We start from the raw sequence: 17075 nt of genomic DNA on the forward strand, positions 1-17075 counted from the left end.
CAGCGCTGCTTGTGGGGGAGAAGGAAACCAAGCGGTCGCTGCTACATTAACAAGAAGTGCGGATATCGCAACAAATTAAACCACAACACAACAACAACCCAGGAACTTCGTGATTCTTGCTTTTGGTGTTATGTTAAAGAGGGGAGTCGTTGCGTGCCGCCTTTATTATTTTTCTCTGTACGGATTTGTATTTTGTTGTTATTGAGCCCTGAGGGGTATACATTTATTACAAAGTAACTGTTTTTTTATTTGTGTTTTATTTATAAATTATTAAAAAAAAAAAAAAAAAAAAAAAACATTATTTTGTTCGGTCATATTGTGATGCTGCTTGTGTTTTAATTTTTTTTTGCTGGCTTCGTTTGGTTGTACGCTTTTTTTTTTTTTTTTTTCTTAAATGTCGGGACTGACCGATTGACCCAGCCGCGGAGGAGACCAGCGCAGGGGCCGATGCGGACAGTCCGGCCAGGGGAACGCGACGAGCCGCTAGACCAGCAGCCATGCAGCCGCAGCAAATCTACGACTTCTCCAGCGAAGAAAACAGGCACAAATGGAGAGGCCTTTTCGTGCCAGCCCTCCGAAAGGTAAGAATACTATAAAAACCACAACGCAGCGGTAATGCCGACTCACTTGTTAGTTAAGTGTCATTCTTCAATTATTTCTGTAAATATTATTAATAATAATAATAATAATAAATAATAATAAAGGCTACGTTGCAACAGTATACGAAAAAGTAAAATCAATTTGTATTTTCTGTGTGAAACTAGTGTTGCTGCTTTGGGTGAATGTATATGCATCAGTGTTATTCGTGGTTGGGGTTGCATTGGTTATACATTATGTGTGAGTGCTTGCTATGTAGACACTGTCGCGACTGATATAGGTCGTGATGATGTATATACTGTTCCACGGACGCCGCGCTATTTGGTGTAGGTCGCACAGCTATGTCACGATCTACTGTCTCAACGCAGTCCGTTCAGCTCCCAGCTGCTTTGAAGAAAGTTGTAGTTTACCAGGAATTTATTAAGGTAGAGAAGACTTTAAAATGTTTCACAGTGAGAGCGAGGATCGGTTATACCGGCTTAAAATATACACTCTACTGAAATCCTCCCGTAGAAAAACTGGAGAAAACGGGACTGCGACTCCCATTCCAAAGTGTCCACAGCAGTATTACATTTTATTTAAACATTATTTATTCATGTCGAGATCAACAAGTACACCGTGTTCTTACTGCTCTCGACGTAAATAAAATATACACTTGTAATCTATTACTGTGGATCTTGATTTTCGTGTGTGCAATATATAGATAAATATATATATATATATATATATATATATATATATGTATATGTGTGTGTGTGTGTGTAATAACAAGTAGTTGTCATGTCGTCAAACACCTATAAATACCTCCAATGTTTTGATTCAAACACAGGCTCCCTTGAGAAAGATATGTACAACATATCGAAATGTTGGGCAGCTGGCTCTTTGAGCTATATATATATATATATATATTTATATATATATAACTATATATATATATATTATATTATTAATGATAATGTGTGTGAAATGTGTATGTATGATATGTGATATTTTTACCACCACAAAATGTGAACAATTGTATATACAGTAATATATGTCAACATCACCCATTTGACTGGGTACATTCAGTGCAATAATTCTTCTGTTGACAACAAAATATATGTGTGTGTATATATATATATATATATATATATATAATATATATATATATATATATATATATATATATATATATATATAAATAGAAGATATATATTATATATATACGATATAATTCACCATGCAATGACCATGCAAGTTCACTTAATAGCTATTGTAATAATACAAAAACAGGTATAGTGCATTAGCAACTTGTACACTTCTATTCAAATAATGCCATTACTGAACTGTACCATTCCTAGCCCTGAGGAGGGCAGCTTGACTTGCAAAGCTGAACATTCCTTCAAACCGTTTCAAAGGCAGCCAACTGTTGCTGTGACTGCAATAGCAGGTAGACCAGAGCTGGGTTTGTGTGCCTGTGATGTCAGAGGCCTGTCCTGAACTGTACAGAGGGAGAAGCCACCCACCTTCGGAGGTGTGTAGCAGTGGGGCCTTATCTACAAAGCTGCAACAGATCAGCTTTGCAATAGATTCTGTCCAGGATTTTGAGCGATCAAACACTGGTAAATTTATACCAAACCCTTCCCTATAGCAGCAGCAAAAAAGCCCTAATAATAACACTGCAGGTTGGGCGGGACGTATGCATGATGTGAGGAGATCTGGGGATCAACTACCTGTTCATTTCAGTGTATTCGAGGATCTGAGGACTCCCCTGGATTTCATCACCCTGGAAAATAAGCTGCTGATGCATTCCAGGGAGATTCTCTGATGCTGTGAAATCCAGCGGGCTGTATGACTCCCATTACATAGCAGTGTGATCCATTCCTGGTTTTGCTATGAGTTTAGTAAGACACCCCTGAGCTTGTTACCTGCACACTGCGGCTGATCAAGCTCCTAGCAGAAGCAGGTGTGCAATGGGACTCTTATTTCCATTGGTGAACCCTGTACGCAGCAACTACAAAAAGCAAACAGTTTGGTGCTTCAGCAGTTGTCTGATATTTCACAGTCTAAATAGTTACAAGTGGTAGGATTCATCAGAATAACAACCAAAAAAAAGCCAAGTTAAAACAAACAAACAAAAAAAAGCCAGCTGGTATGTAAGTGTGAATTGCTGCTTCAGTTCCGTCCAAAGTACATTTTTAAATAATAAATAAATAAATGGTCCTTTTGATCAATGCATTGTAAATATTCAGTGGGGCTTGATTTCCTATGTTTACAGACCTAAAGAAATAAATAAGTCACATAAAAGTCATTGCAGGAGCTACAGTTCATTATAGTAACATAACCTGATGCAGCCTGCAGCATTTCATGAATCACTTCACAACGCTTGTGTGTTATATACTATACGCTGAACTGTCGTCTTCGCTTTTTTGATGTGGTATAGAACAGATGTGCCGATTCTTTTTTCATGTGGTAGAAATAAAGCAGATGAATGTAAAGTCAGAGATTGGGAGCACAGTGAAGAAAGAAAGAAGGGCTGTACTTTACACTAACTAACCGCACTGTTCTGGATCTGCCTGCTGTGTACAGGTCTGAAAGCTTCGGGATCACTGGAAAGCCGGCAGGAAGGTTTATTGGGGCAGTTCTAATGGTTTCCCCACTGAAAAGAAAGCAAAAGTCTGTCTGCTTTATTTTGTCTTGAGGCAGATTTAGCCAGGCGGGCAGGGTGCTCTGATTTCCTAGCACTTACTGAAACAGGTCACTTTAGTATACTGGAAAGCAAGGGCAGTTCTGGAACCCAGGGTGCAGGTCTGAAGGTTTAAACGGAAATAAAAAAACAAAAAAACAAAAACACATTCAGTGAGCATAAGTGACCACTGTGTTAGTGTGTAATCCTGAGCAATGGCTTCATTAATCACGTCATAACCTTCCACTGCTGAAAGAGATAGAGCAAGCGAGTAATTTGAATACAGATTAAAGTGTCTTGCATTGATCCTGTAAAACCAACTCTGTTTTGCTTTGAAAACAAACCCCTTCTTGTTTACCACAGCTGGAACGACTTGTGCCCAGAGCTGTATGTTTTAACAGCAAGACACTAAGTGTGTGTTGGAGGGGCAGGGTGGGAGAGATGTGCCTCTCAAGATTATTTTCCTGTCTTCTTGAGAAACCCCACACTGTAGTGGTGCTGCGTTATTATCTGTTAATCGTGCACGTGGATGAGAGGTCCCAGTCTGTGGGCGTGCTTTTTCTCTCTTGCCTTTGGTTCCACTCTCCTTGATTTCAGACGTTATTGTTTTGCTGCCAAACCTCTTTCTTTTTGGGCCCTGAGCCCAAGGAGGTTGTAGGCATTCTTCTTTAAAGACTGTTTCTAGTAAGTGCAGGAGAGCAGCACTGCTCTTCTTATTGTGTGTGTTTTTGTTTTTCTTTTTTTAGAAACTTGATTGCGGCTTTGCAATAAAAACGCTGTTGATTTGTATTCATCGGGCAACAAGGGCAGTCTGTTACTCCGATCAGCTGGAAACGAGGTCAGGTCTGCAATTAGTTCAGTGGCTGCTTGACTGGTCCTGTCCTGCCCCATGCATAAACAGAACCGAACTCCACAGGGTCCAGCTTCTTTAGCCTTTTAAACCCAGGAGTTTATTTTGTTAACCAAGGCTACTAAAATGAAACCATGACCTTGAAGTTCTGACGACCTCTGCTTGGTTCTGACTTCTACCAGAGTCTCTACGAAGTATTTCTAAAATGTACGTTGTTATTATTGAGCCTTTCTGATTGCTGTGAGCTAAAAATGGGATCTTAATAAATAAATAAAAAATACAAAAGAATTGGTCTGTTTACCTGGGATTGTTAGCTTGTCTTCCCCAGACCAGGGCAGAAGTTTTATACAGGGATAGAAATAAGATGTAAGTAGTCAGCTTTATCACTGCCATCTCCCCACTGCATTTGTGATGTACTGCAGTTTAATGAGGGCAGCTTTAAATTACCCTAAGGGGGCAGGGCAAACGTTATCTGGGTTAACTTTGAGTTAAAAAACGCTGCCTAGAACATTAAACTGCTGCGACCCGTCAGTTTGTGACTGATGACTAATTCATTCACTGCCAGGCACACCTGCTTTGGTCTGGGAGATTCTTTAGCAATCCTGTTTTCTTTTTTGTTCCAGCCCTGTCCTAATTAAACAGGATGCAACAGCGGGTTTAATTACAGCACCGGATTTGTATCTAGGTTTCCTTAAAAAAAAAAAAAAAAAAAAAAAAAGGCTTGATTTCAGTTTCGCTGACTCTGTTCCAAGCCTACATAAGAGGAACAGCAGTGAAGAATGAGTGCAGTGCCGCAAGTGATCAAAACAAGAAGACTCTTTTTCCTTTATTCACATCCAGCTTATTCATCACGACCCGCAGCCTCTTGTGAGAGCGTGGGGTTGGATCGTGATCGCTTGTTCTTTCTGTGTTCCTCCTGGAGAGATGTTTTGAGGTTGTGATGCAAGTTACCATGACTCCTTAGATGGAAACGTATCTTATTGCAATGCAGGCTTTTACAGGTAAAAGTCCTCGATGTCCTTTGACTTTTTCCCCCCTGAGAATATTGAGCCAGGTTTTCCCTCGCTACTGTAGCTCCTGGAAGTTGCAGAAACAGGAAGTTTTCATGCTTCTCTGAATAGTATACTCCAGGAAAGGCTACAGTTGACAGAACGCACTGTCTGCAACCAGGAAGCACTGAAAAAAACCATAATGGAGAGTTCAGCATGTCAATCGCTCTGTTATCTCGCTGTTAAACTGCATCAGTATTGTTTAGCTGAATAAGCATTGCCACAGTTAGATAAATGGTGACATTAGTTGTTCACACTCTTGCAAAGCCAGGGTACCAATCTTAATGCAGTTCAGGACAATGGGCCACGTTTTCTAAAGCATTTACTCCAGTCTTTAATGAACTCCTATTTCGGTTTTTTTTTGTTCTATTATATGTTTGCAAAACTAGCACCAAACAGTTTGTTTCTTGTCACTTATCGCTGGCATTTTTTCTTTCTCTTCAAAAAAAAAAAAAAAGTTAGTTATTTAAAGAATGGAGGCAATGCTTTGGAAATATGCCCTAGTATTTATAAAATGTGACTTTTTTTTTTTGCACTGGGGGAAATCCAGTTTAATGAATCACGCTGTATAAGGCTGAGGTCGCTTATCTGCATTCAAAGCCTTTCTGTAGTTAGCCCTCTGCTACATTGTTTCCCACTCTATAAGAAAACATGCTCTTGGTTATGTTTTTTATGCAAGTCTGATTGCTGAGGAATAGACCTTGCCTTTGCTAGGTGGGTTCATACAGTATTTTACAACAAACCCTGTTCTGTGGCCAGATATTTTGCAGTAACGATTTTAATCTTGGCAACCAACTCTAAAAAGTGCTTTGAGCAACTTGGAGCAAACCTTCAGTTTAACATGCCTGTAAAGTCCCTTTCTTCAGTTTATAAATATATATTGTAAATGATCCACTCACTTTTCACGTTCGTTGCCCCTTTCAAAGTAGACCCAGGACACAGAAATGGAATTGATTTAAGCTCTGACACGCACTTTTAATAAACACCAATCAAATAAATTAAACAAAACAAACAAACACCTAGCTCCTTCTCTGGAGCACTAACTATACCGTCTGGAACCTAACTGAACCAGGACAGCTAAGCTGTTTACCTGTAACCCAAACACAACTCGCAAGGTTTAACACAGCACTGTACCTTGACTGCTTGGAAGCAGACCACACCTTCTGCCTCCCTACATGCAGCAGCCCCAAACAAACTGCCTGTCTCTCTTAAATACCCTGCACCTGGCTCTAATTTATAACTACCACCAGGTGCAGGGGATCACTAAACAATTAAGCAATTAAACAATTAGACCCAAATGTGCATTCTCACAAGTTTTAGCAGGGAAGGATTTTAACCCGCTCCCTGCTACCTTACAATATATATACATAGCATGTAAAGATGCTTGGTAACTTTTTGGGTAGTGGTTTACAAAAATAAAACCCAGTACAATGTAATCCTGTTTGATGATGGTCGTCAGTTGTTACAGTACACAATTGAAAGAGCAAGTCCTGCAGAGCTCCCAGTATAATCTGCACAAGGTCTGATAGAAGCCAGGTCGGTCTGTCTCTGTCTGTCCGTGTGTGGAATGCGTTCGGGACTCTACAGAAGCTCTTTTACAGCACGCACCGGCAGGGATACAAACAGGATGTGATTCACAGCTGTAATGTAAGCCAGGCCGGGCAGAATCGGCAGCAGTTCTTTGGGCACGTTGATTCCCAGGATGCTTCTTTAGCACGTGGCAGCCCAGGTGTACAGACCGCAGCTCAAATTCTGGTTGCCGTTAATGAAGGCGATTCAGCTTTCGTCTCAATGTTTTTATGATCGTGAGCGCATGAAGGTTTTTTTTTTTTTTTGCCTTTAAAAAAATAAAATACAATTTCTGAAATGAAATAGAAAAAAACACTGCCCACATTAATAAATTATTATATTACCTGTATCCAACATTTATGCTGCGTTCATTTATTGAGCATTTTGATGCATAATCCTGAAGTTCTCAGCCTTTTCAAAACCATGTTCTTCCAAAGGCACCAGGTGCCTTTTGCATCTAGATCTAATGTGAGGGAGCATTCTTTACTACGTCGTGTTATTGCAAGGTTTAAAAGGCTCTCACTTGAGCCTCAGACAGGACTGTGATTGGACGTCCTTGCTCTAGATCACTTCTCCAGAGCATGACACAGTAGAGGGAGGTACTCCACACCAAAAAACTGCTCTCTTCCAGGAGCTGGAACGACCAGCGGGCTCAAATCCCCAAACTGTTATAACATGGTAGTAATAAGGCTGCTCCTCCTGCTCCAAATTAAGCATTATAGAAATGATTCATGATCCTTTAGCTATTAAAAAAGGATGTTACGATATGTTCAGTGCACAAAATTTAAAAAAGCTTGCCTTTGTAAATTAACCCCCGTAGTTATAAACTTGTGTTCTTGCCTCCCTAAGGGTTACTGGGTGCTTGTGAGGATCATTATACTGACAGGTATATAGTTACACACGCGTCTAGTGGGGGTGAACCATCCTGTTTGTCTCGGACTGCCTTTGATCTACAGCACTCATCATCGCCTAAATTTTTTTTTAAAAAAATGTAAAAAAATTGAAAGTTGTATTCTCGCTGATCTTACGTCATTTGTTTTGCACTTCGCCAATGTAACGACCGGTGTCAGAGCTTCACAAACAGCAGTATGAACAGGTACTTCTTGAAGCACAAGAACAAGGGTCAACCGCATTGAGTGTTTCTCAAACTAGGGGTCGGGACCCCCTGGCAGGTCGTGGGACGGTTTTAGGTGGTAGGGTGTCTCGTCACAAGCAGAGTCTCTTTACTTGCTGACTACAGAGCAATGCATCAAGTGGACCTTGCATTTAAACATGATCAGATTCAGAGATGCTACTGTATATCACTTTCATTTATTATTCATGTTCATGTATGAACAACAAAAGGGTTTATATGTTTGGCAGCAGCATCCAGCTTTACGGTGTGGTAGTGAGTGCCTGAATCAATCAGTAAATACATTTTAAAACGGTTTTTGAAATGAGTGGCAGGGATGTGTAGTCTTGTCAGTTCTGATCTGTTGGCAGCAATTATTAAATTTTTTTCCTCATGAATTTATAATTGGAAGCCAAACCGTAATAAGGTGATGTTTAGAGTTACCTTTTCTTGGTTTGTCCCCTGGAATGCGTTTTATTAAATATATTGGACTGCCTTCTATTTTCAGTTCTGTGGCACATGACGAATTCTGTGCCATAGCAACACAGAGTCACTTTGATGTACTGCTGTTAATAACTAGATTCTAACAGTGTGCTATTGCACCTGAGTTGACTAAGTGTTGAAGTAGGCGGTGTAGATCCCAGCCAAATTGATAGTGCACTGTAACGTGTAGTGCGGGGGATAACTTTTATTGGTCAAATATTTAACAGCGCTGCACGAAGCGATTAGTCAGACTGAGCTCTCCACAGAAATCTGGGGCTGACGATCAGGTCAGGGTCATTGGTCGGGCTAAATGACCATTTCAGGTGAAACGAGTGAAGAAGTAGCTGCTTGGATTTGTGTTCATTGATTGATTTTGTGTAGACGCTGTGGAGAACAGCAATCCACACAACCCCAAGAAGCTGACTTTGAATGGTACATTAGCCCGATCAATACCCAAGGACCCTCACCAGTGGATATCTCGCTCTGAAACGAGGAGCCCCCCCCGCCGTGGAGAGCTCGCTCTGAAACGAGGAGCCCCCCCCGTGGAGAGCTCTTTCCGAATCCTGGGTTCGTGCACTGCTGATATTTTATCCTTTGTATCTTGAGCACAGTGCTTCATTACCTGGTCCCCAGGGGTATAAGTAAGTATATAAGTAAGGGAAAATGTTTGAAAATCTTTGTTAAAGTAGCACTCTTTTAGGCCACCCGGTGTTGGCAGCAGAGGCTGTGCAGAGAGGCGTGTCGGCTAATGTGCACGCTTCTACCAGAGAGAAGTGCTTGAGCAAACAGTGAAGATTCTCCACCTACTGTCCACCCACAAGGTGACACAATGACGAAGTAACAAAAGACAAAAATCACGGCGAGAAGCTGTTGTGGTTTGTGAGCTTTACATTGCAGCCAGCCAAAACGCCTCTGCCAGTTAAACAAACACACCTGCTCGCTGCTGTACCTGTGCACTGTGGGGGGTCTGCTGCTCTATATGTACTGTCTGTCTCTCAGTCTTCCTTCCTGAACGCCTGACAGTAATGCTGGCATCACACATGTTCTGAATGCTAGATTTGTGCTTCTTATTGCATGATTGCTTATTGCTTATTCATATTGTGTGATTTGCGTGCGAGCCCGATAGTTAGTTCATTTAGTGTGTGGGTTCACAGATATTCGGCAGTGTGGGAGCCCTCCTTGTGGGTGAAGAAAAATAATGTGAGTGGGTTGGGGTCTTTCGTGACGGGTGCCTTTGGTTCCGAATCGTGTGAATACTCGGTTTGTAGGGATTACAGAATTGTTTTAAAAGAATGGGCGGGGAGTAAAACACTGAGCCTTGATTTTACCTTTGTCCTCCGAGCTAGGAATAGCGCATCTCGTAGTCTGGCCCATTCCAAGTATAATTAGTGCTTAATTGGGGATGTACCATGCATGTTTTGTAGAGGTCACATTTAAGTATTTGCACTTCATATGATCCCTGGATGTTGTGTGTTTAGGTGGCATGGTTAGTGTATCACACTGTTTGCACTAGAGGTCTTTGGGTGCAGCTGCTGATGCTTGTGCAGTGCTGTGCCACATTTTTTCACAGAAGTTTAAGCAGCTGTAAATGTCACGTTGTTATTATCTTTAATCTTCTTGTATTCGGTTTTCAGTTATTTTTTTTTTGTCTTGACACTGAATAGCAGTGCGATCAATCCACAGCTGGCACAGAATTTTCCTCGGTTTGTCAGACTTGAGTTGCTCACTGTGCCTGACAGCTGCTCTTGGAGAAGCTTTCATTTCTTCTGCGTCTCTGTGAAGCAACAACTTTGCTGGGTTTGTTTTGAACACAGCCTTCACTTACAGCCACCGTTGTTCAGTCTGTCTGTTTAGCCCATACCTTTCGAAGACGTGCTCCCGTCGGCTACGAGATACTAAACTGTCTGAGGTGTAGCTGAGCGTCAGTGGAAAACCCCTCCAGCTACACCTCACCCAGACTGTTCAGCTCAGCTGTACCAGGGGAAAGGCAGTGGAAACGCGGCGTTCAACTTAAACTGTCCAGGTCCTCAAGCACTTAGGGGTTGATTTGATCAACTTATTCCCTGCCAGGATAAACTGCAACCTTATTTTATTTATTTATATATTTATTTTAAAGCATTTTACAGCACCGAGAGATTTGCCCTGGATTGTGTCAGCCACCTATCCCTGGTTATCCCAGGAATTCCCTTTTAAAAGAAGTTTAACGCAAAGTGGTTAACGCAGTCAAGTTGGATTGCGACACGATGTACGGGTTGATCAACCTGGACAGGGTTGAATTGGTTGAGTTTAATAATCCAGGAACAAAGAGCTGGCCCCCGAAGTACAGATTTGTTGTCTTGTTAAAAGTAAGCAAGCTATCAACACCCTTCTGGAGTATGTTTTCAGAGATTCCTTCCGGCAGCCTCTCTATTGTTCAGAGCGTGGGAGCAGATTTCATGTCTGCGTGATCTTCCAAATTCCCCCCCCTCCTGGCGTATTAGTCCTAATGGCATGATGACGCACTGCTGTGAAATGTCAAGCGATGCATCCCAGCGAGGGGAAAGGGCTCCTCCCTCCCCACCCTTCCCACGTGAACGAATTACCTGAAACCTGAGCCCTGTCTCTCTCTATCTCTGCTGCGCTGAGCCTCTGAAATGAGGAAAGCCAGACTGCACTGTGTGCCAGTAAAGAAGCACAGCTAGGACAGAGAGCTGGGGATTCTGCATCAATAAAGAAAGAGGTTCAAAGTTCAAGACAAAGTGGTACTTCTTTAGGGGGCAGAGGAGCATTAAACTGCCTTTTGCATTTAAAGCTGACACAGTCATACAGTACGTACGTTATAAGCCAGTCCCCATTGGAAGCTGTGAGCAACACAGCTGCACTGAGAATTACACTGAGTGTAGGTCTCGTGCTCAGAATGTCAATGATGAAGCATTCTGAACGTTTAAACCAGGTTCTGTGTAAACAGATTACGTACTTCGGTATCAGCATTTCACCTGTATTTTTTTAAATTTTAGATTGAATGACTTGCAGTATAATCTTTCTAAGTTTTCAGTGGCTGCCTGTAATCAAGTTGAGAGCGAGCGTTCTCTTGCACTCTACTGTATGACAGACCCTGACACGGCAAAGAGTGCGTGAGAAATACATTCTCAGCTTGATTAGAGATCCAGTACCACCATCCAGTACAATGTCACTCACTCGGCTGCGTTCCCACTGCCCAGCGTTGCCGTGCTTGTATGCGTTCTCATACAACGTGGTGTCGGGCAGCATGTAATGAACAGTACTTAGCAACATGAGCTGAGAATTGGAAACTGAAGGATCGGTGTCAGTTTGATTTAAATGTGTCGGCCCTAGCAAATGCATTACAGCACCTTATTGTAGCATTGTAATGGGTTGGTAATGCGATCTGTTTGTTTGAGCCGTGCTGTGTGCTCGCTCAACCTTCCCCGAGAACGCTTTACTAAACGCACTCAACGAGACCTGAATGAACCTGCTCGCTGCAGAGGGAGGGGAGCAGCACAGCGCTCGAAGGGAACGAGAACAGGGCTTGTTTGGGGAGCTGGAAACGCATCTCTGGTAAATGAGTGCTCTCAGCATGGCACTTTTTTTTCTTTTTTTTTTTTTTTAAAGCCCAAAAAATGAAGGAATATAAATAAATGACACACATTATACGCCATTCCACTGTGGGGAATTGCTGCAATATGGGATTACTTACCAGAACGGCCTCTAATTGCTGGTAATTCCCAGCGCTTTGGGTCTTGTTCCTCAGCATACAGTAACCGTAGGACCCCAGTGGAGACAGCAGCCTCAACACGGCATTGACCCCAGCTGTCCAGCAGCGTTGGGTCCCACTACTCTCTCCCTGTCAGCTCGCTAATGGCTATCAGGTGCCTGACAGACAGGAGTATAGGAGCCCATTCCAACCCAGATGAAAACTAATATAGCTAATTAAGAACAGATCGATTTGCTTTAATTTGATAAGCTTCCAGAGGCCGATAATGTTCTGCACTATGATAGCCGATCGTCTTATTCTAACAGCAGGGGCTGGATAGAACATTATTAATAGTGTATTGTGGGGGTTGATCATATGAAAAGCACCCTGCTCTATATTCCAGTATGGTCCTGCTATAATAATAAATTGCGTGCTGGGTTTGACGGCTTTAATTCCGGAGCTGCTTCTGACAAATATATTGCCAAGCTCCCAGTGTTCTCTTTCAGCAGCTAGGCTGTGATTTATTTTCTGTTAATATACAGCCATGTGCATGTAAGATAGCAGGCTGTTCATACTTTAAAAAGGTCCTCTGGATTTCAGTTGTATTTCCAGGAGAGTAGCAGATTTTTCTTCAATTCCCAGAAGACTTTAAACTGTGTACACTAATCAGTTTCTTTCTTTGTCTTTTTTTTTTTTCCTTATTTTTTTTTTTGATTTTGCAAGAAAGTAGCGACAAAGGACTAGCAGCGGTTGAATACTATACTGTACAGCATGCAGTTAGCAGCCTTTTGAGTTGGGTGATTAACTGGACATGGGGAAACTAGCTAAAACCAGTGTCACAAAGGGAGTTCACACACTGTAGCATGATATTTACAGACATACAATACTGTCCTAACATCCATGTGTATTGAAAAAGTAAATAGCTGGCAAGAGCAAGTGGCACTTGGTTCAATGCATTGCTGTTGTAATTGCTATACTGCTCCACTCTGTATTGGGGTTGGCGTAGACATGGGGTGGGGTTCCCCTTAGCTAGGGCATGTCAGTGCTTGAAAACAGTGAGGCCTGTCTGGGCGTGGATCAGCTTTGGACAGCCCACTGTACAACTGCTATACTATGCTGCTGTTTATTCTAGCAGTGGGTGTGTACGTACAGTATTTATTCATGGTTCAGTGTATGTATGATAGCCCGGGAAGGGTTCATCGCTGTAGCAGGGTCGCTCCAGAGTAGTCTGTGTGTGTGTGTAGTATTTACTCATGGTTCAGTGTATCTATTCTAGCCTGGGAAGGGTTAATCCCTGCAGCAGGGTCACTGCAGAGCAGTGGCGTGTCTGGCTCGGTGGCGTCTTTGTTTTCTTGGCCTTTGTTTTGTGTTGATGGTGCTGATCAGCCTCACAATAGAATTACCAGACAGCATTTGAGGAGTGAAAATCAGTTTTTTATTTATACACATAAGCAGGCATGGTGATCTACATTGTTTCATGAAACTAGACACTCATTTTATTTATTTATTTATTTTTTAAACTTGATCGTGTATTTGTCCCCCCCTCCACAGGTCCAGCTGCAGGTTCATCCCAATCTCTCAGCCAAAGAGGACGCCCTTCAGTACATCGAGGAGCTGATTCTGCAGCTCCTGAGCATGCTCTGTGTAGCACAGCCGCGCACGGTCCAGGACGTCGAGGTACAGCACCGTGCAGTGCGTGGGGCCACGCCGGGGCGGCGCTTTTAAGAACCCTGAATGCACTGAACCCAGCCAGTGCTGCTGAGCTACACCTGTGCTCTCAGTCCCAGGACCTTTAACTGGGAGAATCACCGAATATTAAAAAAAGGGGACAGCTGACCGCAAGTCGTGTGACTGTGACGCGAGCCGATTTCGTTTATATACATACACACATATATATATAAAAACATTTTAAAGTGCCGACTGTTTTATCAACTGCTCTTTAGCCGAAGGTGTAGCTGAGTATTCATTTCATAACGAATGTCACTCAAACGCACACACGATTGCAGTAAATTATCTGTCTCCATGTCTGAAAACAGAGTAAATGAGGGCTTGGTTTGTAACGCTACCCTTGTGGTGTGTTCCTATCAGGAGCGTGTTCAGAAGACGTTCCCTCATCCCATTGACAAGTGGGCCATTGCCGACGCGCAGTCCGCCATCGAGAAGCGCAAGAGGAGGAACCCCCTGCTGCTGCCTGTAGACAAGATGCACCCGCTGCTGAAGGTAACGGGCTGCATCTGCCCTTCTTGAAGGGGGAAGCTGGGCAGCAGTGACAGCAAGCTTAATAGACTGCTTGCAAGACTTTATTGGGTGTTACTGTTTCCTTCGCAAACGCTGGTCTGGAGTAAAGCGCTTCGAGATTCTAGCCCCCATGTTGCAGTCAGTCATTGGATATGAGGCTCCTTCAATAACGCTGGGTTTTCTGAATGGTTGGGAATCTCGATAGCAATCTCACCAACCCTTCTCCCCCCTCCCCTCTCCCAGGAGGTCCTCGGCTATAAAATCGACTACCACGTGTCCCTGTACATTGTGGCTGTGCTGGAGTACATCTCCGCCGACATCCTGAAGCTCGCTGGGAACTACGTGGGAAACATCCGGCACTACGAGATCAGCCAGCAGGACATCAAGGTGTCCATGTGTGCCGACAAGGTGAGGAGGAGGAGGAGGAGGAGGAGGAGGAGGACTAGGTGGGGTGGGGGGAGAAGGGTTGGGGGGTGCTTACAGTACAGTTCAGTGCCCACAAGTATCAAGGTATTTATGCCAAGGTATTTTGGCATTTTGGCACCCAAAAAGAAACCCCCCAAAAAAACACTGAACTCCTTCATAATCTGTCTATACAGTGTAAGAAATTCTGTGTGCCCTCTATTATATGAAGTGATTTTGAGTAGGAACTATACAGAGCGTAGCACCAGCAAGGCCTGGTCATAACCACGCTCTGCACTGCCATTGAGACACCATCCCCCAGTTTGCTTCATTTAAACAATGCTGGGGGCTTGTCTTGTGTTTACAGTGAATGAGCTGGCAGCGCTGCCGACACCCTTCAACACCAGGAGCGGAATCAGAAAGGCCTTGGAGATCTGGAAGGGAGCTCCACTATGATCTATTCTTTCTGCGTGACGTGTGTGATTGATTGCTAGTTAACAAGCAGTTTACCAAAGAGATTACTTTAAAATGTATTGCTACTAGTACAGTGAATTAACAGGTGGTCAATGTCTGTCTCAGGTGCTGATGGACATGTTTGACCAGGACGAGGACATGGGGCTGGTGTCTCAGTGCGTGGACGAGCCCTCCTGCCCGGGGGAGCTCTCCTACGATGACCTGGTGCGCGCGGAGATCGCCGAGGAGCGGCAGTACCTGCGCGAGCTCAACCTCATCATCAAGGTCTTCCGCCACGCCTTCTCCAACGCCAGGCTCTTCACACCTCATGTGAGTCCCCCAGGACCACTGCCCTCTTCGGGGGCCAAGCTGCCTGCTGCAGTGGTTTGATTGAATAAGACCGTAGTGAAACCGGAATCGTCTCAAAAGTGCAGTGCAGTTTGAAGCCTTGGTTTAGTTCCTTCTCTGAACATGTGCCTGATCTCAGTGTAGTTTTGGTTTTGTTAATGTCTCTGTTCGATTGTAGTTGCAAATGATTATGCAAAGCCTGTAGCCTTGCTGTGCAGGTAATTCCGTCCTTGCTTACCAGTGTGTAACCGCCTGCTCTGGTATTTAAATGGAAGTGAAACACTAATGAAGATGGCCAATGCACTGTGATACCTCAGAGTAGCATTATAAAATCCCGCACACCTGATTAGGTTACTGTGCGTAATGACGTACGGCCTCCATTAGGGCAGGGTGGTGAGTGCTCCAGATCACTGCTGTGCAGAAAACCGCTGGAAACCTGAAGAAAAACACAGCAGCACTCAGCAGTGACAGAGCTCCAGCAAGAGGCTGGAAACCTGAGGAAGAAAAACACAGCAGCACTCAGCAGTGACGGGGCTCCAGCAAGAGGCTGGAAACCTGAAGAAAAACACAGCAGCACTCAGCAGTGACAGGGCTCCAGTAAGCGGCTAGAAACCTGAAGAAAAACACAGCAGCACTCAGCAGTGACAGAGCTCCAGCAAGAGGCTGGAAACCTGAAGAAAAACACAGCAGCACTCAGCAGTGACGGGGCTCCAGCAAGAGGCTGGAAACCTGAAGAAAAACACAGCAGCACTCAGCAGTGACGGGGCTCCAGCAAGAGGCTGGCAAGAGGGTTTGATCTGCAGAGACGAGGACACTCTTTTAGGAACGGTTACTGAAAAAATAATAATAGGAGCGTTTTAACCAGATTTCAAATTGAAAATAATGTCTAAGGCAGGGGTGGCACTTTTACTCCCTGTATTTGTTCCAACCCTGTTCTGAGTTATTTAATTGAACCAATTAAACCTCCATCCAGACCCTGAAGTAGTTCATTAAATAATTATACCTGGTAAACCTGGAGTGGAACAACCCCCAGGACCCCCTGTAAAAACAACCCTGAAGATAAGCTTTTTCCATTGATTTATTTTTTTATTTTTTTTGCTTTGCTCCGCAGGATATCGAGGTGATCTTCAGCAACATCCTGGACATCCACGAGCTGACGGTGAAGCTGCTGGGGCTGATCGAGGACGCGGTGGAGATGACGGCCGAGGGCAGCCCGCACCCCCTTGTCGGCAGTTGCTTCGAGGACCTGGCGGAGGTCAGGAAGCAACCTCTTCTCCTCTTCTTTTTAATTGATACATCAGTTAATGTGAACAAACAAACCTTGAGTTCTAGGTCATTTGGTAAAAGTTCTTAACAGTCCAGTGATTCCTGTGCAGTCTCAGTTGCAGGGTTTCAGACAGTCTGCTCAATCTGTGCTGTGTGTCGTTTCTCTGCAGGAGCAAGCGTTCGATCCATACGAAACCCTGTCCCAGGACATCCTGTCCCGGCAGTTCCACGAGCATTTCAGCAGCCTGATGGCCACGCCTGCAGTGGCTCTTCACTTCCAGGTAACAGCATCTCCCTCTCGCACTCCTGTGCCAGACCCTGATTTTAGAACCGTGCTGTACAGGGCTGGTTCA

The 17075-nt window shown here is 43.7% G+C and overlaps 1 protein-coding gene across 1 annotated transcript in view; it reads left to right on the forward strand.

The window, feature by feature from the left end:
* The first annotated feature begins 322 nt into the window (after positions 1-322).
* Positions 323-17075, forward strand: part of sos2 (son of sevenless homolog 2 (Drosophila)) — a 35023-nt gene continuing 18270 nt past the window's right edge. The window contains exons 1-7 of the mRNA XM_041265008.1: positions 323-581; positions 13567-13692; positions 14104-14235; positions 14497-14661; positions 15235-15438; positions 16568-16711; positions 16893-17003. Of these exons, the coding sequence (XP_041120942.1) occupies positions 498-581; positions 13567-13692; positions 14104-14235; positions 14497-14661; positions 15235-15438; positions 16568-16711; positions 16893-17003 (966 nt within the window). The 5' untranslated portion in view covers positions 323-497. The remainder of the gene's footprint in view (positions 582-13566; positions 13693-14103; positions 14236-14496; positions 14662-15234; positions 15439-16567; positions 16712-16892; positions 17004-17075) is intronic.

The sequence above is a fragment of the Polyodon spathula genome, chromosome 12 (assembly GCF_017654505.1).
Source record: "Polyodon spathula isolate WHYD16114869_AA chromosome 12, ASM1765450v1, whole genome shotgun sequence".
NCBI lineage: Eukaryota > Metazoa > Chordata > Actinopteri > Acipenseriformes > Polyodontidae > Polyodon > Polyodon spathula.